This window comes from Protopterus annectens, chromosome 6.part0 (assembly GCF_019279795.1).
Source record: "Protopterus annectens isolate FY-2018-M chromosome 6.part0, PAN1.0, whole genome shotgun sequence".
Taxonomy (NCBI): domain Eukaryota; kingdom Metazoa; phylum Chordata; order Ceratodontiformes; family Protopteridae; genus Protopterus; species Protopterus annectens.
Window position 1 is genome coordinate 1,135,813,901 of NC_056737.1, and position 25,515 is coordinate 1,135,839,415.

The following is a 25,515-nucleotide window of genomic DNA, read 5'->3' on the forward strand; positions in this document are numbered from 1 at the left end:
ATGTATGTACATATATACAAACAAATACACCATAAGAGATCCCCCCCTAGCTAGCTATTAGGAGGGTAAATACCCTAGGAGTACCACAGAGGGGAAGGAGGGTGGGTAATCCTGACTGCAGATGCTATCCTGTTCGGACATCTACATTTATGGTAGGTACAAAACTGTACTATGTCCTTCAAGGATGCATCTGCAGTCCTAACAAATGGGTAGAATACCATAGCCAAACTAGGGGAGGTGGAAGAAGAATTATGGTGTAGTTAGGATCCCTTGCAATACAGCAGTGGCAAACCCTGCTCGGGATCTAGAGTATAGAGGTAAGTTGTAATGCTTGGCAAATGTATGCACGGAGGTCCAAGTAGCCGCCTCAATAATGTCCTTGGTAGCCACTCCTCGTAAGAAAGCTGTGGTAGTGGCTGTAGCCCTTGTAGAGTGAGGTCTTATGTTCTGTGGAATTTGCTTTCCATGGTAGGAGTAACAGAATCTTATGCAATTTCCTATCCACTTGGAGATTGTCTGTTTGGAAATTGCTTTTCCTTCCCTTCCTGTTGCATAAGCTACTAAAAACTGGTCAGTTTTTCTATTGCCCTTGGTTCTGTCCAGGTAGTAGCGCAACTGTCTATGTACATCCAAGGTATGCAGCAGTCTTTCCCCCCTGTTCTGTGGATTGGGAAAGAAGGTAGGTAGGTGGATTGCCTGGTTTAGAGACACTCTGGATACCACCTTAGGCATAAATGTAGGATTAGTTCTCATGGACACTCTATCTTGATGGAAGATTAGGAAGGGTTGTATTGCCATTAAGGCCTGTAGTTCCGAAACCCTTCTTGCTGAAGTAATTGCCAGTAGGAAAGCAGTTTTCCAGGATAGGTGTTGAAGATCTGCTGTTGCTGCTGGTTCAAATGGAGGGAGTGTCAATTTTTCTAGCACAAAGTTCAAGTCCCATGCTGGTAATGGTGGTTTCCTAGGAGGTTTTACATTCTTGATTCCTCTGAGGAACTGCCTGAGTAGAGGATGTGAGAAGACAGGGGGATCGAAGCTGTATTCTGCAGAAATAGCTGAGGCATGTATCTTGATGGATGAATAGGACAGGCCTGTATGGAGAAGCTCTGCCAAGTATTCCAGGATGTTAGCAATATCTATCTTTGACACATCTTTTCCTCTTTCAGTACTCCAAATGACAAACCTTTTCCATTTTCCTGCATAGTTCCTTCTTGTTGAAGGTCTGCGGGCCTCAAGGATAATGTCTTTAACCCTTTGGGATAAATCTGGGTTAGTTGCTGTTATGTAATGTTCCAGGCAGTCAGTTGCAGAGTTTTTAGGTTTGGATGCATGATGTTGTAGTCGTTCTGAGTTAACATCAAAGGCATCAGGGGTAGTGTCCACGTTCTCCCCAGAGACATGCTCCTCAGCAATGGATACCAGTGTTGTCTAGGCCAATTTGGAGCTATCAGAATTATCCTTGGGCGTTCCTCTTTGATTTTCAATAGTACCTTGTGCATCAAAGGAAGAGGTGGAAATGCATATGCTGTCAGGCCTTTCCAACTGAAGGATAGAGAGTCCACCTTCCAAGCAAGTGGGTGGTATGTCCTTGTGCAGAATTTCTTGAGCTGGTGATTGAGTGGGGATGCGAATAGGTCTATTTGTGGCATTCCCCATTTCTTTGTGATGGCCTTGAAGATGTCCGGGTGTAGCATCCATTCGTGAGCATCCGAGGTAGTTCTGCTTAACATGTCTGCTAGGATGTTTTCTTTCCCGGTACAAATATTGCCTGTAACTGGATGTTGTAGCTCAGAGCCATATTCCAAAGGTCCAGAGTCATTCTGCATAGGGGGTATGAATGCGTGCCTCCCTGTTTGTTGATGTACCACATGACTGTGGTGTTGTCTGTCCTTATCATTAAATGGCCTTCTTTGAGGAATGGTCTGAAATTCTGGATTGCTAGTTTTACTGCCAGCATTTCTTTTTGATTTATGTGCAGGTGCAGCTGGTCTGGAGTCCATAATCCTTGTATGCATTTGTCCAGCATGTGTGCCCCCCAACCTAGGTCTGAGGCGTCCGTTGTGATGGTTTGGCTTGCTTGAAAATTGTGGAAGGGCAAGCCTGGGTTTGACTGACATGCTTGAGCCAACCATAGGAACTCTTGTTTCAGGCATGGAATTAGTGGTATTTCGGTTTCTAAGCTGTGCCTGTGTTGAGGCCATAAATTCTTTAGGTACCACTGTAGCTTTCTCATATGCAGTCTGGCATGGGGGACCAGGATTATGCATGATGCCATGAAGCCCAAGGCCTGCAGTACTTTCCTTGCTGTTAGTTTGTTCTGCTTTGTTAATGCCAAGAAGTAAAGAGGGAGTTGTTCTTGTTTTTCTGCAGTTAGGAATGCCATCTGTTTTACTGTGTCCAATTCCGCACCCAAGAATGTTCTTGTTTGGGATGGTATCAGTCTTGACTTTTTTTAAATTGACTGTGTATCCCAGGGCTTGTAGTAAGCAAATGACCCTTTGTAAGTCTTTTGTCAGCTTGCTTTTGTTGTCCGCTTGTATCAGGCAGTCGTCCAGGTATGGATAAATTTGGATTCCCTGTAGCCTGCAATGAGCGATTACTGATGCCAGGCATTTTGTGAATACTCTGGGCGCAGTAGATAAGCCAAAGGGCAATGCTGAGAATTGATAATGCTCTGATCCTGCAAGAAATCTGAGGTATCTTCTGCAATTTGGTCGTATCGGGACGTGCAGGTATGCCTCCTTGAGATCTAGAGTTACCAGCCAACACTCCTTGCCCAGCATGGGAAGAAGTTGCTGTAGGGTCAGCATTTTGAATTTTGGGACAATGATGAATGTGTTTAAGGCGGACAGGTCGAGAATAGGTCTCCAACTTTTCTCTTTTCTTGGTACTAGGAAGAGTCTGGAGTAGAATCCTTTGCCCTGTTCTGTTGGTGGTACTCTTTCCACAGCTCTCATCTTTGTTAATTGAGCTATCTGCTTTAGAGCTTCTGTTTTCTGGTTTGGGGGTAGGTTTGGCATTCCTCTTTTTACTGGTAAGGTGTGGAAGTGAAACCTGTAGCCTTGGTCTATGGTCTGCAAAATCCACTTGTCTTTTGTGATATAGTGCCAATTTTTTTGAAAATAAGGCTAATTTTCCGCCTAAGGGTGCTGCTATTTGTTCCCTGGTAGGCGGTGTCAGAGCCAAGTCACTGTGATTGTCCTGTTGCAGCGGCAGTGGTTGTGTCTGTACCTCGCTGGTTATTGCCTTGCCACTGGCGTCCTCTGTAGGCACCTCCTCTGGATTGATTTCTGCCTCTGGGACGTCTGTTCCTGCCTCTCTGAGATTTAGAGGAGTCTGGAAAGGACCAATTTTTGGAAGGCCAGTTCCTGCTAAACCTTGGGGGCTGAACCTGTAAGAAATCTTTAACTGTTTGTACAGATTTTGCCTTCTCTTCCATTTTCTTCATTACATGCTGAGCAGGAGAGCCAAAAAGACTGGCCTTATCCATAGGAGCATCTAACAGCTTTGCTTTAACATGATCAGGCAAGACCTGTTCTTTCAACCATGCATGCCTTCTTATAACTGTGCCAGTCATGGCTGATCTAAATGAAGCCTCCAGTGCATCATAGCCACATTTTAAAGAATGGTTACTAACCTGCTGAATGTTATTCACCATTTCTAAAACATATTTCTTATCTAAGGAGTCATCAGAGGACAGTTTTTTAGTTAACTGATCAAGCATAAACTCTTGGTATTGGATCATATGAAACTGACAGTTCAAAGCTCTAGCTGAGAGAGTAGCAGAGGTGTAAACTTTTTTACCCCATCTCTCTAAGGACCTGGATTCCCTTTCAGAAGGGAGAGGGTTTTTTGCTGAGGTCGAAGCTACTGCCTTAGGCCCCTGGGAGATAGTCTCGGGATCTGCAAGTGGGGCCTTGTATAGGTGGTGATGAGTGTTCGGTACCCTGTAAAACCTATCTGGTTTGGCAGGGGCTGGAGGTAAAGTATCAGGAGCAGTGCAAACATCATTAAATGCATCATCCACAACAGGCAGAACTGGAGGTATAGCTAAGGGCCTATGTTGCGGTAAGTGTAGAAAGGTCCTAAGCCTTTTTCTTGAATCTGAGAAATCTTGTCCCTGCCATTGGAATTGCTCTCTCATGGCATGTAAGGTTTCCCCAAAGGAAAATTCCTCTGGTGGAGAGGCAGATGGAATAGATTCTTCAGCATCGGAATCTTCATAAGTAGAAAAAGGAGCCTCTGGATGGTCTGTAATGTCTGAGTCATCAGAAGAATCATCTGAGGACACTGGTTCTGGGGGCTCTGCTCTAGGTCTCTTTTCTGGAGGCTGAGAGGCCCTGTCTGGGTGAGATTGGGATCCCCTAATTAAAGAGACGAGATCCTCTGCCAAAGTAAGCATTTGAGAACTGGAACTGGGCCTGTGTGAGGGGGGCTTAACAGGCACTGATTTAGCAGTTTTGGCTGCTTTAGCCCTGGCAAAGGCCTTAATAGACATGGCTGCAGGAGGCCTAGCAGCACCACGTGCTGGGGTAGAGACATCCAAAGGGATGGTGTCTGATAATTCTATAGGAACCACATTAGTAGGCAAAACTTCAGAGGCCGATTCAACTAGGGTAGCAGGAGCCTCGGTAGTAGTCATGGATTCGGCTGAAGATTGACCCGTTTGCTCGGTTTCGGCGAAACCGAGACACTCGTGGTTTGCTTAACCGTGGTTTCGGCGAAACCGCGGACCGCGAGTGTCGGTCTTTTTCTTTGCGTTTTTAACAATTTGAGAAGTCGGAGGATCCGGCGGCATAATGTACGCAAAATCTGAGCGAAAAACTGTTCAGCAAACTCCGACCGGCCTAAGCGTTCGGTTGAAGGAAGCACAGGCTAAACAGGCTGCTACGTCGTGGTCTGGGCCTAAACAAGGTAAGCAGTAAGAGTGGAAATCTTTATGAGGTATTTGTTTCCCACAAGTTAAACAGTTATTTACTTTTTCTGATATCGGCTGAGGCAAGAAAGAGTCCCCAACGGGGTAGTTAGCTTTTTAGAAGTCTTCGAAGTAGTATTCGGTAGTAGTAATCTCTGGATCTGACCGACTGGCACTTGCGAACAGCTTCTGCTTCGGGTGCCACGCGGCAAGAAAGACTGAGGAAAATGGCGTCGGCTGATGCCTTTATACCCGAAGACCAGCAGAGATGACGTCGGGTGAAGTGCGACACCAGCCGAGGCCAGACCCAGACTTTGGAATCCGGCCGACCGAAGGGCTGCCTAACGACAGGACAACCCATTTGTTAGGACTGCAGATGCATCCTTGAAGGACATCTTAAATATTTCCACAAAGTCACATCCAGGTGTGTCTCCTTATGGCTAAACCTGAACCCTCCACCAAGGTAGTCCCTTTGGCTGAATCCGCAATGAGCCTCATAGACAAATTTGACACAGACTCCAGGGAGGCCACCTGGGAAATAACCTTGTCTTGGACTCCCTCAGTAACAGCTCCTGCAAGGATATTCCTTGATGAAGTCCTATTGGAATATGGTAAAACGTGCCAGGAAATTCAAAGACCTTAAAACGAATATCGATGATCCACTGACCAAGACACTCTATTGGCAGGATGGATAGAGGAACTTTCATCAGCCAGTTCCTTTTTAGTGGCCACCACCACGACCATGGCATCTACCTGTAGACCTTTAGCCCAGAATTTCTTGTCCTCGGGGTGGATAAAGTTTGGTCTGGTCTCTTGGGAATGGGATCAATAGTGTCTGGCGCCTTCCTCTCCTGCTGTGAGATCAACTGAATGAGCTCATCAGCAGGCAGAGTCACCCAAGAGGTAGACGTGCGAGTACCAAAGGTGTGCAGGTATATAGACTCCTCTGAGGTAAGATTTTGGGACTTCCAGTTACCCCTCTGTCTTAAAATTTCCAGGATGTCTCCAAAAAAGACATCATCAGGGGGTGACCTTGGGGGCCCTTCCCCTTCATCAAAATTGGTGTCCTCTCTGACTGATTCCTGTGGGGAATCCAAGGGCTTCCTCTTGAACTTTCTCTTCTGAGGAACCTCCTCAGGTGGATGGTTGCAGGGGTATGAATCTGGGTCCTGTGGATTCAGTACTTGCTGCTCCAGTGGAGAAACAGGTCAAATAAGAGAGTGTGAGGATGGAATGTGCTACAAGGAGGATGGGACCGACTGAGTGACCCCTGTGGACAAAGCCCTTTCCATTGCCTTGAAGGCTGGCCTCCCCAAAGAGGGAAGAGAGCCTGGAACCAAAAAAGACTGCCTCGGAACCGTGGTCACTCCCCAACCCGAGACAGCTCCCAAAGCAGAAGCTAGTGCCGAGCTGCACTGTGCCAAAGCTCCAAGGCACAGAGACAGCTACGAAAAACCTGGAGTCAAACCCAACTCCTCGCAGCCGACAGGACAGACGTGGCCCCGGGAGGTCTTGGGATCTGACAGACCCAAAGAGCTTAGGGAAATAACTGGATCCAAACAGAGATATCCCCAACCCGAGACAGCTCCCAAAGCAGAAGCTAGTGCCGAGCTGCACTGTGCCAAAGCTCCAAGGCACAGAGACAGCTACGAAAAACCTGGAGTCAAACCCAACTCCTCGCAGCCGACAGGACAGATGTGGCCCCGGGAGGTCTTGGGATCTGACAGACCCAAAGAGCTTAGGGAAATAACTGGATCCAAACAGAGATATCTCCAGAACTGATACAGTTGGCGCAGGAAAGCTCGGAGATGAGGTCAGAGGAGGAGTACTGACAGAGGTAGAAGATAAGGTTTTCTTGAGTTGAAATATGATTCATGTTGTGTCAAAACTCTAGTCAGCATTTTAGGAGCCATAACAGTTGTCGGTACCTATAAAATCTTCTCCGGCACAGAAGATTTAGACTGACCTTCCATCAGATCTGAAGTGCTTTGTGGAACTGATGATTTATTTTTTTTTGTGAGTTGGCTCCAAAGGGGAAAATGGAACTGGCAAGCTCATCTTTTTAAAACTTTTCTAGTGAAGAAGAAGTGGAAGGAGAAGAAATATCAGATTTACTCTTCACAGCAGATACGGCTTCCCCAAAGATTAATGGTATTAAGCCCTTTAAGATTAGTTTTCCTCTCAATGAAAGCTCTGTGGCTAAAGCTGTGACAAACGCTGCAGTCCTCTTGTAGACGAACAGCCCCTAAGCAACAGACACATAAAAGATGAGTGTCTGAAAGGGGAATTTTGGCTGCACTTTTTAAAACCAGCAGGCCCTTTAGGTTTGTCAGCCATAATCAACAGACAGAAAAGAAAACAGTACACTCGCTATGCACTACAACAGAAGTAGAATAGTGAGAAAAACATAAAGCCTTTTTTTGGGGGGAAAAGAAAGGGGGAAGAAGGGAACTCCAAAAACACCACTCCACGAACCAACTCACCAAGGACAGAAAAAACACACTGAACAACTGGAGAAACGGTCACCATCCACTTTTACCCCACTTTTACTGTATTCTTAGTAATTCGACATCAAGCCTTCCAGGGAAAAATCATGCACAAGAATGGTGTGCTTTATATACATTTCACTACATTCATTATTCAATTCAATTATACAATAACTGATCAATTAATCAGTGAGTCAAGAAGGTTAAAACCTAAAGTGCATCCTGAACAATAAAGTACTTCAGAAACATTTAAAGTGCATCAAAACATATAAAGTGCAACCCCTTACATTCCTATTGCATTTAACATTATAATTTAAGAAGTTCATACAAAAGCACTTATGCATCTCTAGATTAACAAACACTAAAACATTTTATCCTGCAATGTTTGATCAATTAATCAGTGAGTCAAGAAAATTTGAAGTGCATCCTGAGCAATTAAAATGCTTCAGAAACATTTAAAGTGCATCAAAAAACTTTTAAAGTACAAGTTCATACAAAAGCACTTGTACATCTCTAGATTAACAAATACTAAAACATTTTTCCCTATAATGGTTGATCAATTAATCAATAAGTCAAGAAAATTTAAATCTAAAGTGCATCCTAAGCAGTTAATGCTTCCAAAACATTTAAGTGCATCAAAAAACTTTTAAAATGCAACCCCTTACATTCCTATTGCATTTAACTTAATTTAAGAAGTTCATGCCAATGCACCTATACATCTTCAGATTAACAAATGCTTAAATATTTTACCCTATACATATAAATCATTCATCCTATATGTCTATGCATTTATAAAATAATGCATACCGAAACATTTCATCCTATACATGTAAATCTAACTCCATATTAAGCCCATGGGGCCACAAAGTTCCAAAATTAATAATATATCTACTTTCCAGCCTTAACAAAATGCGCCCATATTCTATGCCTTGTACTGCATAAGGTTTGTTTAAAACAGAAAAAAAATAAACTGCTAGTGTTACCATTGTGAACAGCGTGGAGATGCTGGGCCCCAGGATTATTAAGCCTAACATGCCTCACAGCCCCCAAATGCCCCATAATTCTTCTTTTCACCATTCTTCTGGTTTGGCCTATATACCACTTCACAGGTAGTCAATCACATCCAATGGCATAAAGAACCCCACTGGTACTGCAATTGTAAGATCCCAGGGAGATTAACTTCTTTCCATTAATCAAAGTACCTGAAATGGTCTTGACCTTGTCACACACCTTGCACATTCCACATCTGAAGGTACCTACACTGTGTTAGAGCCACTTTCCATCCTACTTACCCTACTGTTCAATAATTCCTTCAGATTGTGAAGGGGGGGGGGGAGAAGGGAACGGTCAACAGTGATAGTTACAGCTACACTGAAGTGTACAGGAAGAATGGGGGGAAAACTATCAAACACAGCAAGAATCCACAAAACTATATGGGAAGGAATCAAAGATAGTAAAGTACAACAAGAAATATAACATAAGGAGATACTCTGACAAGAGATTTAAAACACAATGCATTAATAAAACATTAACAAAACAGACTTAGCTTGAGAGCTGAGGGAAATGCGTTTGTCTGGAGAAGTGGCAAACGAGATCTGAGGTAACTGGGACAGGGGGATTGTGGGTAAGGATGAAGCTCAAGAATTTTTGGCCTGTGCGAGCTGCAGTAATGGCTGAGTTGGTTCCGATATCTGGACCAAACCCATATGTCAAGGATAAAATAAAGACTGATAACATCAGATCTCTAGTTAAAGTTTGCATAGGACTGCAATGTGGTTGTCAAATCCCCTTTTTATTGACATACAAGTCAATTCCAAATGCTTTGAAAAAGGGTTCAAACTAAACACCAAGAAAAATAGCATAGCTCCTTCTGGAAACAAACACAGTACACTGAAAATATCCCACTGAGATATGAATAAGTGATCAGAGATCCGAGCACTGGGTTGATAGCTCCTTGTCCTCTGACCATCACATGGCAACTGTAGGTAGGAACTCCATCTAAACTTTACAACTAATTACCAAATGCATCTCTTCAAAAACCAACAAAGTTATTGTTTCCCTATATTCTGCACTAGTTACATGTATTACAGAATATAAAGTGCCCTTTGGCATGTATTTGATCAGGCACATTAAAATAACTACAAAAAGTGTACAGATTGCCAACAAAAAAGGATCTCTAGTATCAAAAATCTTAGCTGTCAGGAGAGACTTGTCTTGTACGGAGTGTATTTTAGACTCAAGAGGGAAGACTTCTGCCTAGCTTACCTTGCCCTTAGGGATTCAGTTCTTCTTGGCCTTCTGTTCCTCAACAAACAAACTATGAAGACAACAGCAGAAACAGAAATCTCAACCTTCTTAAATAAAACTAACTGGAGAGAGTGATTCATCAGCCAGCAACCCCCTTGCTCTGCATACCAAGCAATGTGATTCCTTGTCATCCTTCAAATGTAGCTTGGATAGCTGGATGGGTACCCTTAAATTTTCCCCTACACTTACAGGCACTACCCTAATTGCAAAAGGTAGCAGAGCCCGAGGGTGGGTATTGGGAAGGCAAGCATGGCCTCTGGTCAAACTTGCCTTGTATATCCTATGAGCTTCCTACTTTAATGAAACGAGCACAAGTAATCCTTGCAAAACAAAACATTTAGGAGTGCAACAATTAGAGAGCCAATAATGATATACTCACGAAACGTATTTTCTAGATACCCTGTATGTTAAGTTACATTATATACTCCAGTATTTTTTTTTTTTCTTTTTAATCCCACTCTCCTACATGACCACATCACTCATTTTTCACCTTTGAGAAATGGGAGGAGAGTTGGGGGGGGTAAAGTATGTACGTACCAGTATTCTTTTGGATAATAATGAAAAACAGAATACTAAAAGCAATACAAAACATATAAGATATCTTACAGTGAAGAAAGCTAGGCATCAATTTTTGCACACTTTTCTTTCAATTACTGCTTTAAAAGCTAACGTAAATGAATGATGTCAAATTAAAACAGCTTAAAATTTGTTCATCTAATAAATGACGGGGCAGCTCTTCCTACTGGATTATCTGTACAGTGCTCACTTGTAAACTAACAATCAGATTTTACATACTTTTAGGGGAGGTACAGGGACTATTCGATGCAATTTGTCTCATACGACCTCCGTGACAACTTAGAGCGACCATCCTTGATATTATAGCAGTTTTTCCAAATCCGACATTTCCAACAATTACTGCTCCTCTGTTTTCTGGCAAATCAAGATTTTGAAAATTTTCTTCTATCTTGTGAAACAACCAGTCTCTTCCAATAAATATGGAATCTGTTGTTATGCTTGGCACTTCAAATAGCAGCGGTTTTAACATAATATCTGATGGCTTGTATGGAGCAAATCGTGCTGCAAAGAAAATAAACATGTTAGATATCAAAATGTATAATTTACTAAGCAAAACAACAAATAAATGTCAATTCCTCTGTCAAGCAAATATACCAAAGTGTACAGAAATAATGACATTTTAAAATTAATGTGCAAAACTATCATTTTTCAGACTATTTCATAATATCGTAAAGCCCCTAGAAGCTAAATTAAACATAGCATCTAAACTGTGAAACATTGGGCGGCCGCGGTGATGCAGCGGTTAGCATTGCTGCCTCACAGCAAAAAGTTCTCCGGTTCGATCCTCGCCTGGGGTGCCGTCTGTGTGGAGTCTGCATGTCCTCTCTGTGGTCTTGTGGGTTTCCTCCGGGTGCTCTGGTTTCCTCCCACATCCCAAAGACATGCCGTAGGTGGATTGCACACTGTAAATTGGCCCTAGGCGTGAGTGCATGCGTGTGTATGCCTTCTGTGGAAGGTTGGGCGCCGGGCTGGCAACTCGACACTATAAAATTCCACTGCCAATCATGAGTGGACAGGTGATCTGCTGTGGCAACCCCTAACCTGGAAAAGCCGAAAGAAGAAGATCTAAACTGTAAAACATTAAAAGCCAACATAATCACATTAATTTTGCTTGACCTCTGCCTATTATCTCAGGCCTGAAAATAAACACCAAGTACTTTGTGACTCCTACCTAAACACTAAATGTTTAATATGTAAATATAACTAAAGCATAAATACAGAGCAATTGCGTTACCTCTTTCCCAAATGCATATGTGTGCGTGTATGTATATGTATGTATATATATATATATATATATATATATATATATATATATATATATATATATATATAGATATATACACACACACACACACACACACACACACACATATATATATATATATATATATATATGGATCGACTATATTTGGTCGAAAATTATTTCAGGCAGCCCACTTCAGTGAAACCTCATTTGACTGAAAGCACATTTGGTCGAAAATGGTATTTAGCCTCTGCCCCACTGCAGTGCGACCCTGGAGTGAGAATATTCAGTAAGGGGGGGGGGTGTAGCCCCCCACATAATTGCAGTTTATGCACTATTATATACGTGTGTATCTATTAAAAATACATTAAAACATATAACATCAGTAAAAACTGGTTGCAAAATGTGGGCGGCTACACCCCCCACACCCCCCAATGTGGGGGACTGTGCCCCCCACACAACACTAACTTTATATTCTCACTCCAGGGTTGCACTGCAGTGGGGCAGGGGCTAAATACAATTTTCAACCAAATGTAATTTGACCAAATGTGCTTTCAGTGAAATGAGGTTTCAGTGAAGTGAGCTGCCTGAAATAATTTTCGATCAAATGAAGTTCGACTAAAAGCAGCAGACCCATATATATATATATATATATATATATATATATATATATATATATATGTAAAAAAATATATATATGTATGTGTGTGTAGTATGTATGTGTGTATGTATGTATAAACCTTTGAAGCCACATTGCTTACAAGAAACTAGTCATTAATTATGAAGCAGCTGCAGATGATAGCTAACTGAGCAATTCAGGCACTGGGTTTTAATTTAAAGGATTTTTTTTTGCTTTAAAAAGTAAATCTGCCAATAAGGTGGGAAAACTAATAACAAATGGTCATGAACTGTAACTTTCATTTGAAAGTATTTTTACTGGTGTTATTAAAGTAATCTATTTACATTTCAATAAAACGTTATCTCCTTTCATGCATTATTTCCATAAGTCTTGGTTATAACATTAACCGTATCTCTATAATGCTTTTACTTCACTACAATAGAATAACACTCAGTTTGGCTTTGTAAAGGGCAGATCCTGCCTTTTGAACCTGGTTGACTTTTTCGAAACAGTCACTAGAGCCATTGATGAGGGCAAAGCAATCCATACAGCCTACCTGGACTTGGCTAAGGCCTTCGACACAATACCCCACTCAGGCATCATAGATAAGCTCAACAGCTTAAACGTAAACCCTTATGTCACTAGATGGGTTGCAAACTGGCTAAAGGACAGAACCCATAAAGTTAAAATCACTGGAGCAATGTCAGACTCAAAGCCAGTCACAAGTGGTGTCCCACAGGGATCTGTCCTGGGACCCCTCTTGTTCGGCATTTATTTCTCAGATGTTAAAGCAAACATGGGAGGGTTGTGGCTGACAAAGTTCGCAGATGACTGCAAACTAGGCGCCATAGTCGATACACCAGTGGACACATACATCGTACAAAAAGGCCTCACAGAAATGGACAACTGGTGCCGTAGTCACGGCCTTAAACTAAATGCCAAAAAATGTATAGTCATCCCCTTTGGAAAAACAAAGTACCCACAAATTATCACATAGACAGCAACCCACTGAGTACGGAAAAAGTAATCAGAGACCTAGGGACCCAAGTCAACAGCGACCTCTCATTTGACACCCACGTTGCCAAAGTGGTTAGAAAAACATTCTACCTTGCACACCTCATCATGAAGGGATTCTCATCCAGATCCAAGGATGTCATTGTACCCCTATACTCCTCCCTCATCAGACCCATGATTGAGTACAATGCCCCATTTGGTATGTACCTCACCCGGCATTTGCAACAGCTGGAGAGACCACAAAAGTACCTCACCAAGAGGATCAAGGGTCTCCAACATATGTCTTATTCTGCCAGACTAAAGAAATTTCAGCTCTATTCAGTAGCATACCGCCTGCTCAGAGGTGATCTCTGCCTGACGTACAAGGCCATGTCCGATCAGGATCTGATGGACATGCTCCACCTCAAAAAATCCAAATCCATCAGGACCACGAGAGCTAAAGACTCAAACCTCGGCAAAAGTATGAATAGGACATGCTGGAGGGATAGATTCATAACCCAGTGGCTTCCCATGCTTTGGAACAAGATCCCAGTTCACATTAGGCAGAGCCCCTCACTGACTCTCTTCAAGAGAAATCTTGATGAGTGGATGGGAGATCGTAAGTTTACCCCAGGGGTCACATCTGTGTCACTGCTAGACAGGGTCACAGTAAACTAATTCTATTATATAAGGGGACCTTCATTGTGTCACTACTAGAAAGAGGCACAGTATTCTAAATTTATTCTGTACATTTTTGTACCATTTCATGGGGTGGCAAAAGCCACATCACTATGGCTAGGCTTACAAATGCCCCAGGGCAGATAGCCTAGTACTAAACTATGAAACATGGTGACAAAGCACAGTTATCTGGAGAAAAAAACAATCAGTTAAGCGCTACTATATGACCTTAAATGAAAGTTATGCCTCAGCATAGTGCTAGATCTATGTTGTTTGTTTTCATCCTTCCTCAATGTAAGGGTATTCGGACCTGAGTCAGATCAGAACACTCTCAAGCTTTGGATCTGGTGCTCATGCTCCTCCCTTTAGCCATAACCTCTTTGTGCTGAACGAGCAATCTCAGACTGAGTTCACATGCCTACAAGTAGACAAAAGGACAGTGCTTAAAGATGAAGAAAGCAACAAGCTGACACGATGAAGAAAGCAACCAGATGACACAGTGAAGAAAGCAACCAGCTGACACACTGGATCCTGAAAAAGAACCTCTGTGAACCAAAGCCAAGTCAGCCAGATGGTCAAAGGAAACAAGCTGAGGTGAGCATACAGAAGGGGGAAGGACAATGGGATGCTGAGGAAGGACAGAAACAGACAACATAGCTCTATCATTATTGGTGAGTAAATAACTTTCATAACTGATGTTGTCAGTTCCATCCATTTCTCAAGGTATGAGACAGAGTTCTCAGCTACAGTAACACTTGGGTGGTCTTATGGTAGAATATTCCGGAGCATAGCCAGCCCAAAGCACGCTCTTCATCTGGATTGTATGTCCTATTTGTAATGTGAAATGAAGGTATGGACCTTGGACCAGGTAGCCACAGGGGATGTCATAAATAGATACTCTGGAAAAGGGCTTTCGAGATGGCTGCACGTTGATAAACAGCATAATTCTGTCTCTCCCAGTCTGAAAACACAAACTTAGCACAGAAAGCCAGTGGACCTAGATTTCTGGGTACATTTCAGTAACTGGCTTGTAAGTCCACTGCCTGCATGCCAGAACAAAAAGAAATATAAAGGACCTGGAGGAAAATCAGAAACAAAAGGTAAGGAAAAAACACAGACTGGGAGAAATACTGTAGCTGTTCAGCAAGAAGGGGTGCAAGTTCCAGACATGACTTCCAGTAACCTAGAGGAAAGTATAAGGCAGCTGCACAAAGACCTGGTTAAAATAAACAAAACACTGAGGAAGTATATCAACACAAATAATAAAAATCTGGAAAAAAATGGAAGAAGCTTTAAATATATACTCAAATAAGGCAACAGAATTGCAAAACTCAGAGGGTGAAATGAAGAAAAAACTGGCCGAATATGTGACTGCACAAGAAGAGATGTTTAAACAATAAAATATCTGGACAGATCTTCTGCTGCACCAGAGAAGCTGGAAGGAACGGACTGACTGTATTAATTTTATGAAAGCACAACTGAACTGGTATTCTACAACAGGAATTGTTAAATGAAAGGGCACATCATGTGCACGCCCAAACTCTGGTTACTAGAAAACAACTTAGACCTTTAATAGTAAAGATGCAGTCTTATCAGCAGGAGTTGATTCTGATAAAACTGTGGCAGAAGGACAAAGTACTAAAAGTGGAAGACAGCAGAGTGTTTGTGGAGAATGACTATTCATTGTGTACCAGGCAGAAGAGTAGTAAATATACTTCATTATTTAAGGAGTGTCAAGAAGCAGGTGTGAGATTCAAACTGCTGTACCCAGCCATCTTCAACATATTTTTCCCTAGAGGGACAAAAACATTTTTTGATGAAGAAAGTACAGTTTTGTACCTACCATAAATGTAGATGTTCGAGTGTTCATCCTGCTGCAGTCATCACACTTGGGTTATCCTGTCATCAGGCGGTCCCGCAGTTGGCCGGAATTCCAAAGTCTTGGTCCGGCGTCGGTTGCTGTCGCCTCTTCCCTGACGTCAGTGCGCCAGGGGTATATATAATGCAACCGACACCATTTTCTTCAGTTTTTCTTGCCCCAGATGTCAGGTGCCCCCAAAAAGGTGGTCAGAATTAGTACCAAATGGAGTGAACACTGCACAAACACAAAATCCCTTCAGCTATAAGCAAATACATCAGTAAGGCATAGAAGAGATTTTGCCAGTAGATCAGAGGGGATAGAGGAAGGGTAACCTGGACTGCAGCAGGGTGAACACTCGAACATCTACATTTATGGTAGGTATAAAACTGTACTATGTTCATCGTGTTACCCTGCTGCAGTCATCACACTTGGGTTGAATCCCAAAGCTAAGGTAGGGGGTAGGTATCATAGAGGGTTAGTGGAGGCAATAAGGCCCTGCAGAACTGCAGTGGCAAAGCCCGCCCTGGACTTAGAGTAAAGAGATAAGTGATAGTGTTTGGTAAAGGTGTGTACTGAACTCCAAGTTGCAGCTTCTAAAATTTCCTTGGTTGGAACCCCCCTGAGAAAGGCTGTAGAGGTAGCTGTTGCCCTGGTAGAGTGGGATCTAATGGTAGCAGGAACTGGTTTGCCATGATGGGTATAGCAGAAACGTATGCAATGCCCTATCCATTTAGAAATGGTTTGCTTAGATATAGCCTTCCCTTGAGAAGCTGTAGCATAGGATACAAAGAGCTGGTCAGTTTTTCTGAAAGCCTTAGTTTTGTCCAAGTAGTAACGAAGCTGCCTGTGAATGTCCAAGGAATGCAGGAGTCCCTCACCTTTGTTCTGTGGATTGGGGAAGAAGGTGGGTAAGTGGATGGTTTGATTTAAAGCTACACTGGAAACCACCTTAGGCATAAAGGAAGGATTAGTTCGTAGAGAAACTCTGTCTTGATGAAAAATGAGGAAAGGTTCCACTGCCATTAGTGCCTGTAGCTCTGAGACTCTCCTAGCTGAAGTTATTGCTAGGAGCAGGGCAGTCTTCCATGATAGGAACTGAAGATCTGCAGAGAAAGCTGGTTCAAAGTGAGGTAGCGTTAGTTTTTCCAGAACAAAGTTGAGGTCCCATGTTGGTGTAGGAGCTCTCCCAGGTGGTCTAATGTTTTTTGCCCCTCTGAGGAACTGCCTTAGAAGAGGGTGTGAAAATAAAGGTGGAACCGTGTGTTGTAGTGAGCTGAAATAGCTGAAGCATGGATTTTAATTGAGGAAAAGGAAAGTCCTTTGTGCAACATCTCAGCTAAATACTGTAGAATGTGAGGTATGTGAGGCTGAATTGTGTCTTGGCCTTTAGCTTGGTTCCAGGCACAAAACCTTTTCCATTTGTCCGAATAAGCCTTGCTGGTGCTTGGCCTCCTGGCTTCCAGAATAACATCCAGAACTGCTTGTGAAAGAGGAGCTGGTTGGATGTTTAGTTGATTTGCCATGCAGCCAGATTTAAAGTTTTGAGCTGGCTGTGAAGAATCTGTTTGTTTTGTTGTGTGAGCAAATGGGGTATTTGAGGCAATATCCATGGTGGGCTGTGGGCCATATTTTTCAATAGCGGGTACCAGTGCTGGCGTGGCCAGTCTGGGGCTATGAGAATCAGTCGTGGTCTCTCCTTTTTGACCTTCAAAAGAAGCTTTGTGAGGAGAGGTAATGGAGGGAAGGCATATGCTGTCAGGTTTTTCCAACTGAAAGAGAGAGAGAGTCTACTTTCCAAGCTTGATGGTGGAATGTCCTTGTACAAAATTTTGTCAGTTGGTAGTTTTGAGGACTGGCAAACAGGTCTATGTTTGGAAGGCCCCATTTTTGAGTTATCATTGCAAATATTTGTGGATCTAGTTTCCACTCGTGGGGATCTTTGATGTTTCTGCTGAGGTCGTCTGCCAATGTGTTCTTCTGTCCTGGCAGGAATTGAGCTTGTAACTGGACTTGGTAGGCCAGAGCTGTGTTCCATAAGATCATTGCTTGCCTGCATAGAGGGTAGGAATGTGTACCCCTTGTTTGTTTATGTACCACATTACTGTGGTGTTGTCCGTCTTTATTGCAAGTTGTCCTGGATGTAATAGATCCTTGAAGGCTGTCAGAGCTTTCTGTACAGCTAGCATCTCTTTTTGATTTATGTGCAGATTTCTTTGATCTGCAGTCTATAGGCCTTGAATGCATTGTCCTGCCATGTGTGCCCCCCCAGGCGTAGTCTGAAGCATCTGTTGTGATAGTCTGCCTGGCTGGGGGCAAGGTGAAAGGCTGACCCTTGTTGAGGTGACATGCCTGTGACCACCATAGAAATTCCTGTTGTAGGCAGGGAATGAGAGATATCATTGTGTCCAAGCTGTGGCTGTGTTGAGACCATACGCTTTTTAGGTACCACTGTAATTTCCTTATATGCAGCTTTGCAAATGGTATTATTAGTATGCAAGATGCCATGAAGCCCAAAGCCTGCAGAATTTTTCTTGCAGTTAATTGGGTCTTTGTTGCCATTGTCTTGAAATATTGAGTCAGTTGTAGTTGCTTGTCTGGCGTAAGATAAGCCTTCTGGGCCGTTGTATTCAAGCTGGCACCCAGGAATGTCATTTTTTGTGAGGGTACTAGTTTTGACTTCTTTCCGTTTACTGTGTACCCCAGGCAGTTTAGTAGATGCTTTACAAAGGCCAGATGATGTAAGAGAATGTCTTTGCTTTCTGCTTGGATGAGGCAGTCGTCCAGGTATGGATATATTTGAATTCCTCTTTGTCTGCAGTATGCAATTACTGGTGCCAGGCATTTTGTGAAAACTCTGGGTGCAGTAGATAAGCCAAAGGGCAGTGCAGAAAATTGGTAATGGGTTGAACCTAAAATGAAACGGAGGTATCTTCTGCAACTTTGTCTGATAGGGACATGCAGGTATGCCTCCTTGAGGTCCAACGTTACTAGCCATCCTTCCTTGCCCAACATGGGAAGTAGCTGCTGTAGTGTTAGCATCTTGAATTTGGGTACTTGTAAGTAAGTGTTTAGAATTGAAAGGTCCAGAATTGGTCTCCAGGCATTGTCCTTTCTGGGCACTAGAAAGAGTCTTGAGTAAAATCATTGGCCTTGCTCTCGAGTAGGTACCAGTTGAATGGCTCTCATGTCCATGAGAGCTGTAATTTGCTTTTGTGCCTCTGCCCATTGATTTTGTGGCAGGTTTCGCATCCCTCTTTTCATTGGCAAGGTGTTAAAGTGGAATCTGTATCCTCGTAAAATTATGTCTAGGACCCATTTGTCCTTTCTGACTATGTGCCAGTTGTCTGCAAAAAGTGCGAGTTTTCCCCCCAGGGGGGCTGCCAAGAGAGTATTGCTTGGCCAGATGAGGTACAAGTCATTGAGTTTGCCTTCTGGTGGATTGAGACCTGTCTCCTCCTCCCTTCTGTGTTGTAGTGCCCCATTGGTGAGGTTTATACTGGGCTTGTGGTTGTCCTCTGCCCCTTGGGCGTCTGTATTTACCCTCTGTGGTCTGTCAGTGGCTGGAAAGGACCAATTTTTTGTTGGCCAGTTTCTGCTGAAGCGAGGGGGTTGTACTTGTAGGAAATATTTGACTGTCTGCACAGATTTTGCCTTATCTTCCATTTTCTTTAAAACTTCTTCTGCTTTAACTCCAAAAAGAACATCCTGCTGTAAGGGAGCATCTAATAGTTTTGCTTTAACATGATCAGGCAGAGTTTGTTCCTTTAACCAAGCATGCCTACGTATAACAGACCCAGTGACAGCTGCTCTGCAGGAGGCCTCCAAAGAATCAAACCCACATTGTAAGGAATGTTTGCCCACCTGCTCAGTGGCGTGAAACAGATCCTGTACTTTTTTGAATTCAGATTGTTGAGGGAGAGTGGTTATTCTTTGCTTTAACTGAGAATTAGAAATTGCTGATACTTAAGTATATGAAATTGACAATTCAGTGCCCTCATAGCTAGTGTGGCTGAGGTATAAACCTTTTTCCCCCACCTGTCTAGTGCTCTGGAATCCCTCTCAGAAGGTACTGGGTTTTTAGCCATAGAAGCCTTAGCCCCCTTGGGACCCTGGGAGATGGTCTCTGGGTCAGCTACTGGGCATTTGTAAAGAAATTTGTGGGAATCAGGCACTCTGTAGTATCTGTCAGGCTTAGCCGGAGCAGGAGGTAGAGAGTCTGGGTTGAAACTGGATTCTAAATAGACATCATCCACAATGTCCAAAACTGGTGGGATGGCAAGTGGTCTATGTTGGGGGAGTAAAAGAAACTCTCTGAGCCTTTTCTTTGAATCAGAGTAGCCTTGACCTTCCCAGTGAAAATGTTCCCTCATAGTGTGTAAAGTTTCCCCAAAGGAGTAGTCTTCAGGAGGAGAAGCTGAGGGAATAGTGTCCTCAGCATCAGAATCTTCATAAGGAGAGAAGGAATAGTCTTGGTCCTCAGAGGAGTCTGAAGAAATGGACATTTGCTCAGAGGAAGCAAAATCTTCCTCTTGTCTAGGCCTTTTGTCAGGAGGGGGCTGTGAACCCCTGATTAAAGAAATCAAATCTTCAGCCATTTTGAGCATCTGTTTCTTAGGCATAGGGCCTTGAACAGGAGACTAAAGTGCAGTCCTTTTAGATTTAGAAGGAGTCTTCGACTTAGAAAACGTTTTAATGGTGAGAGTCGTCGGTCTGAAAACACCTTCAGAAACTGATGGCGTTTCTGTAGCACCGACGTCTTTTGAAGCAATGTCGTCGGAAGGGCCTGAAGTAAAAGGCTGCGTCGGCCTGGTACATTCCGTCAAAATTTCCGTAGCGGTCTCGGGTTCCAGATCTGCAGTAGTCAGGGGCTGCGTCGGAGCCTCACTGAGGACCGGAGACTGGATCAGCCGAGGCCTCGGAATCTGGCTTAGGCCTGGGCTGCCTGTCCTTATCCCTGCGTTTTTTGTGCACGCCGGTAGTCGGTTGCTCTGACGGCATGTTGTAGTTAAATTTCCTACCGAAGTAGTGGTGTGCGAAATCAAAGCGTCTTTTAATAGTACGCTTATTAAACCTAGCACAAAACCAACAAGAAGTGACATCGTGGTCTGGGCCTAGGCAAGGTATGCAATAAGAATGAAAATCCTTATGAGGTATTTGCTTCCCACAAGAAATACAATTGTTAACTTTTTCTGACATCGGTCTGAGGCAAGAAAAGTTTCCCCAACGGGGTACTTAGCTTTATAGAAGACTTCAGTCTGAAATTCAAATTCGAAAATCTCAGGACTCGGCCGACCGGCACTTGCGAACTGCTTCTGCTTTGGGCACCGTGCGGCAAGAAAGACTCAAGAAAATGGCGTCGGTTGCATTATATATACCCCTGGCGCACAGACGTCAGGGAAGAGGCAACAGCAACCGACGCCGGACCAAGACTTTGGAATTCCGGCCGACTGCGGGACCGCCTGATGACAGAATAACCCAAGTGTGATGACTGCAGCAGGGTAACACGATGAACATCATGCTAAGGAGGAAATACAAACGTTTGTCCAAGAAAGGGAGAGCTGTGAAACAGGAGGTGGTTCTGCTTGATGTCTTTCTGCTGATGAAGACTACAGAGAGACTAAGCCCATGAAATCTTTTCCTTTGTTTCAATGGAAAATGCCTGAGAGAAGGAAGAAAACATGCGAGCTGACTAGAAGAATCAAGAATAAGTTGGGAATGAAACAGACACAAGAATTTGGGAGATGGTGATGAACAGAATAAAGCAAGTAACTTGGAAACTGACAAATGTGGGGGAATAAAGCAATAATTGTTTTTGTGAAGCATGACAGAACATAAAAATATGAAAATGTGGGACTTCCTTGGACTTTGTTAAACGTGTAGGGGACTTTAAAGCATATGCTTTGCGTCATGTTATTAATGTTCGGGGAATAAAAATTAGTAACTTGGAAAATGACAAATGTGGGATTACAAATGAATAATTATTACTTGTGAAACATGGCAGAAAGTACAGTTGTGTACACTTACCATAAATGAAGATGTTCGAGTGTATTCACTGTTGCAGTCATCACATGCTTACAGTAGCCCTCACTCGGCCTGATCATCAAAGTCTTGGGTCCGGTGTCGATTGCTGTCTCATCTTCCATGACATCAGGCAGTCAAGGGTATAAAGCATGCAGCCGACGCCATTACATCAGTTTTTTCTTGCCCCACATGTCAGGTGCCCCCTAATGGGAAGCAATTACATATACATACATACATATATATATTTATATATATATATATATATATATATACATATATATATATATATATATATATATATACATACATACACACAGGTTTATACCTCCAACAAACAAGCAAACATACCAAAAAGATTTTCAAGCATATTAAAGGAGAGTAGAGATATAGCCAAAAAGTCAGGGGGCTGGAGGGACGGTAACCAGGACTGCAACAGTGAATACACTCAAACATCTACATTTATGGTAAGTGTACACAACTGTTCTACGTTCTTCGTGTTTCACTGTTGCAGTCATCACATTTGGGTAGATTCCCAAAGCTAAGGATGGGAGGAGGAATTTAGATAGCATTAGGACCAGCTATAAGGCCCTGCAAGACTGCAGTGGCAAAGCCAGCTCTGGATTTAGAGAAAATTGGTAAATGGTAATGCTTGGTGAAAGCATGTACAGAACTCCAGGTAGCAGCTTCTAGGATGTCCCTGGTAGGGACACCTCTGAGAAAGGCTGTAGAGGTAGATGCTGCCCTGGTTGAATGGGGTCTAATCCCCTGTGGGATAGGTTTTCCGTGGTGCTTATAGCAGAAATGAATGCAATGGCCTATACATTTAGAAATGGTTTGCTTTGAAATAGCCCTCCCCTCTGCCCCTGCAGCAAATGCCACCAGCAGTTGTTCAGACTTCCTTTGAGGTTTAGTCCTGTCCAAGTAACATCTAAGCAGTCTGTGCACATCTAAGGAGTGCAGTATCCATTCCCCTTTGTTCTGTGGATTAGAAAAGAATGATGGCAAATGAATGGACTGATTAAGAGCTACACTGGGTTACCATCTTGGGCATGAAGGAGAGATTGGTCCTGAGGGACACCCTGTCCGCATGAAAGATGATGAAAGGCTCCACTGCCATAAGGGCCTGTAATTCAGATACCTTTCTTGCTGAAGTGATTGCTAAAAGGAAGGCTGTTTTCCAAGAAAGGAATTTTAACTCTGCACTTGCAGCTGGCTCAAAAGGAGGAAGAGATTTTCCAATACAAAGTTAAGGTCCCCGGCTGGAGTTGGGGCTCTCCTGGGTGGTCTTACGTTTTTGGCCCCTCTGAGGAACTGCTTGAGCAATGGATGAGAGAAGAGGGGTGGTTCTGCGTTGTAAAGAATGAAATGGCTGAGGCGTGAATTTTGATGGAGGAAAAAGAAAGGCCCTTTTGAAGCATCTCAGCTAAGTATTGAAGAATCGGAGGTAAATTGGGCGCTGCTGTGCCCATCCCTTGAGTTTGGTTCCAGGCACAGAATCTTTTCCATTTTTCAGCATAAGATTTTCTAGTACTAGGTCTTCTTGCCTTCAAAATGACATCCAACACTTGTTTACTGAGGGATGGTAATGGAGAGATTAGGTAATTAGCCAGGCTGCCAGGTTCAGGGTTTGAAGCTGAGGGTGCAGAATCTGGCTCTCCTGCTGTGGCAGCAGGGCAGGAGACAGAGGCAGGTGCTATGGAGCCAGCAGTGACAAACCGCAAGAGGGGGCACCAGTGTTGGCGTGGCCAGTCTGGTGCAATCAGTATCGTCCTTGGTTTGTCCTGTTTGATCTTTAGTAGTACTCTGGAGAGGAAAGGCATAAACTGATACATTTTTTCCAGCTGAAGGACAGAGCATCCACTTTCCAAGCTTGTTTGTGGGGAGTCCTTGTGCAGAATTTGTCCAACTGGTAGTTCTGGGGGGGGGGCAAACAGGTCTATATCTGGGCTCCCCCATTTGTTTATCAACATGTTGAAAATTCTTGGTTCCAGTTTCCACTCGTGTGGGTTCAAGAGGTTTCTGTTTAGTCCATCTGCCAGTGTATTTAGTTTTCCTGGCAGGAATTGAGCTTGTAGATGCACTTGGTAGCTCAAGGCTGTGTTCCACAATGCCATGGCTAGTCTGCAGCGGGGGTAAGAATGTGTGCCCCCCTGCTTGTTTACGCAGTACATAACAGTGGTGTTGTCCGTCTTTACCATTAGTTGTCCTGGAAGAATGTGGTCCTTGAAGGCTGTCAGAGCATTCTGTACAGCTAACATTTCTTTTTGATTTATATGCAGGTGCATTTGACTTGGGTTCCATTTGCCCTGAATCCACTTCCCTGCCAGGTGAGCCCCCCCCCCATGCATAGTCTGATGCGTCTGTTGTTAGGGTTTGGGTGGCAGGGGGTAGATTGAATGGTAGTCCCTTGTTTTGGTGGTAGGCCTCTGCCCACCAAAGGAACTCTAACCGTAGGCAAGGTATGATAGGAATCATTGCTTCTAGATCCTGAGAATGTTGACACCATAGGCTTTTTAGATACCATTGTAGCTTCCTCATATGCAGTCTTGCATATGGAATTAGTAGAATGCAGGAGGCCATGAACCCCAAGGCTTGCAGTATTTGCCTTGCAGATAGCAGGGTTTTTGTGGCCATTAGTTTGAAGTAAGTTGTCAAATGAATTTGTTTCTCTGGCGTGAGGAAAGCCATCTGGGAAGTTGTGTTCAAGCTTGCTCCCAGGAATATAATTTGTTGACAGGGTACCAGATGTGATTTCTTTTCGTTTATGGTGTACCCCAGACTAGTTATCACCTTTTGTACAAATGCCAGATGATTCAAAAGTATGTCCTGGCTTTCTGCCTGAATTAGACAATCGTGCAGGTATGGGTATATTTGAATATTTCTTTGCCTGCAAAATGCAATGACTGGAGCTAGGCACTTTGAGAATACCGGGGGCGCAGTAGATAAGCCAAAGGGCAGTGCAGAGAACCGATAGTGCATGTAGCCTGCTTTGAAGCGTAGGTATCTTATGCAAGATTCCCTGATTGGGATGTGCAGGTAGGCTTCCTTTAAATCCAGTGCTGCCAACCAGGCATCTTTGCCTAACATAAAAAGTAACTGGTGAAGAGTTAGCATCTTGAATTTTGGAATCACCAAAAAGGTGTTTAAGAAAGAAAGGTCCAGGATTGGACGCCATGAGTTGTCTTTTCTGGGTACCAGGAAAAGTCTTGAGTAGAAACCTTGTCCCTTTTCCTCTTCTGGTACACCTTTTATGCTTAAGAGACACAGTACTTGCTTTTGAGCCTCTGCCCACTGATCTGGGGGTAGATCTGGCCAACCGTTTGGGGTTGGTAATGTGTGGAAGTGAAATCTGTATCCTTGGGAAACTACATTTAAAACCCATTTGTCCTGGGTTATGAGTTCCCAGTTTTTGCCTGCAGAGCAATCTTTCCCCCTAAAGGAGCAGTCAGTTGAGAAGTGCTTGGAAGTTTGAAAGTTAAGTAATTGAGACAGTTTACCATAGGGGGGAGTCTTACTACTCCTTGCTTTGGAAGTGGGAGCCCCCCACTGCTTAGTCAGGTGTGTACCCTGGGACTGAAGCATGGGTGTTCTGCTGGTTCTGGGTTTGGACTGAGAAGGCCTGGAAGAGGCAGGAAAAGACCAATTCTTAGAGGGCCAATGCCTACTAAATCTTGGAGGCTGTACTTGTAGGAAATCTTTAACAGTTTGCATAGATTTATCTTTTTCTTTCATCTTTTTAAGAACTTCTTCTGCTTTGTTGCCAATCAGGCGGTCCTGATTTAAGGGAGCATCCAGCAACTTAGCTTTAACATGATC

The 25,515-nt window shown here is 43.4% G+C and overlaps 1 protein-coding gene across 2 annotated transcripts in view; it reads right to left on the bottom strand.

The window, feature by feature from the left end:
- TANC1 (tetratricopeptide repeat, ankyrin repeat and coiled-coil containing 1) overlaps positions 1-25,515 on the bottom strand; it is a 3,647,153-nt gene that overhangs the window by 1,295,622 nt on the left and 2,326,016 nt on the right. For both annotated transcript variants that reach the window (XM_044074752.1, XM_044074753.1), the window contains exon 12: positions 10,504-10,785. In XM_044074752.1, coding sequence (XP_043930687.1) covers positions 10,504-10,785 — 282 coding nt within the window. The remainder of the gene's footprint in view (positions 1-10,503; positions 10,786-25,515) is intronic.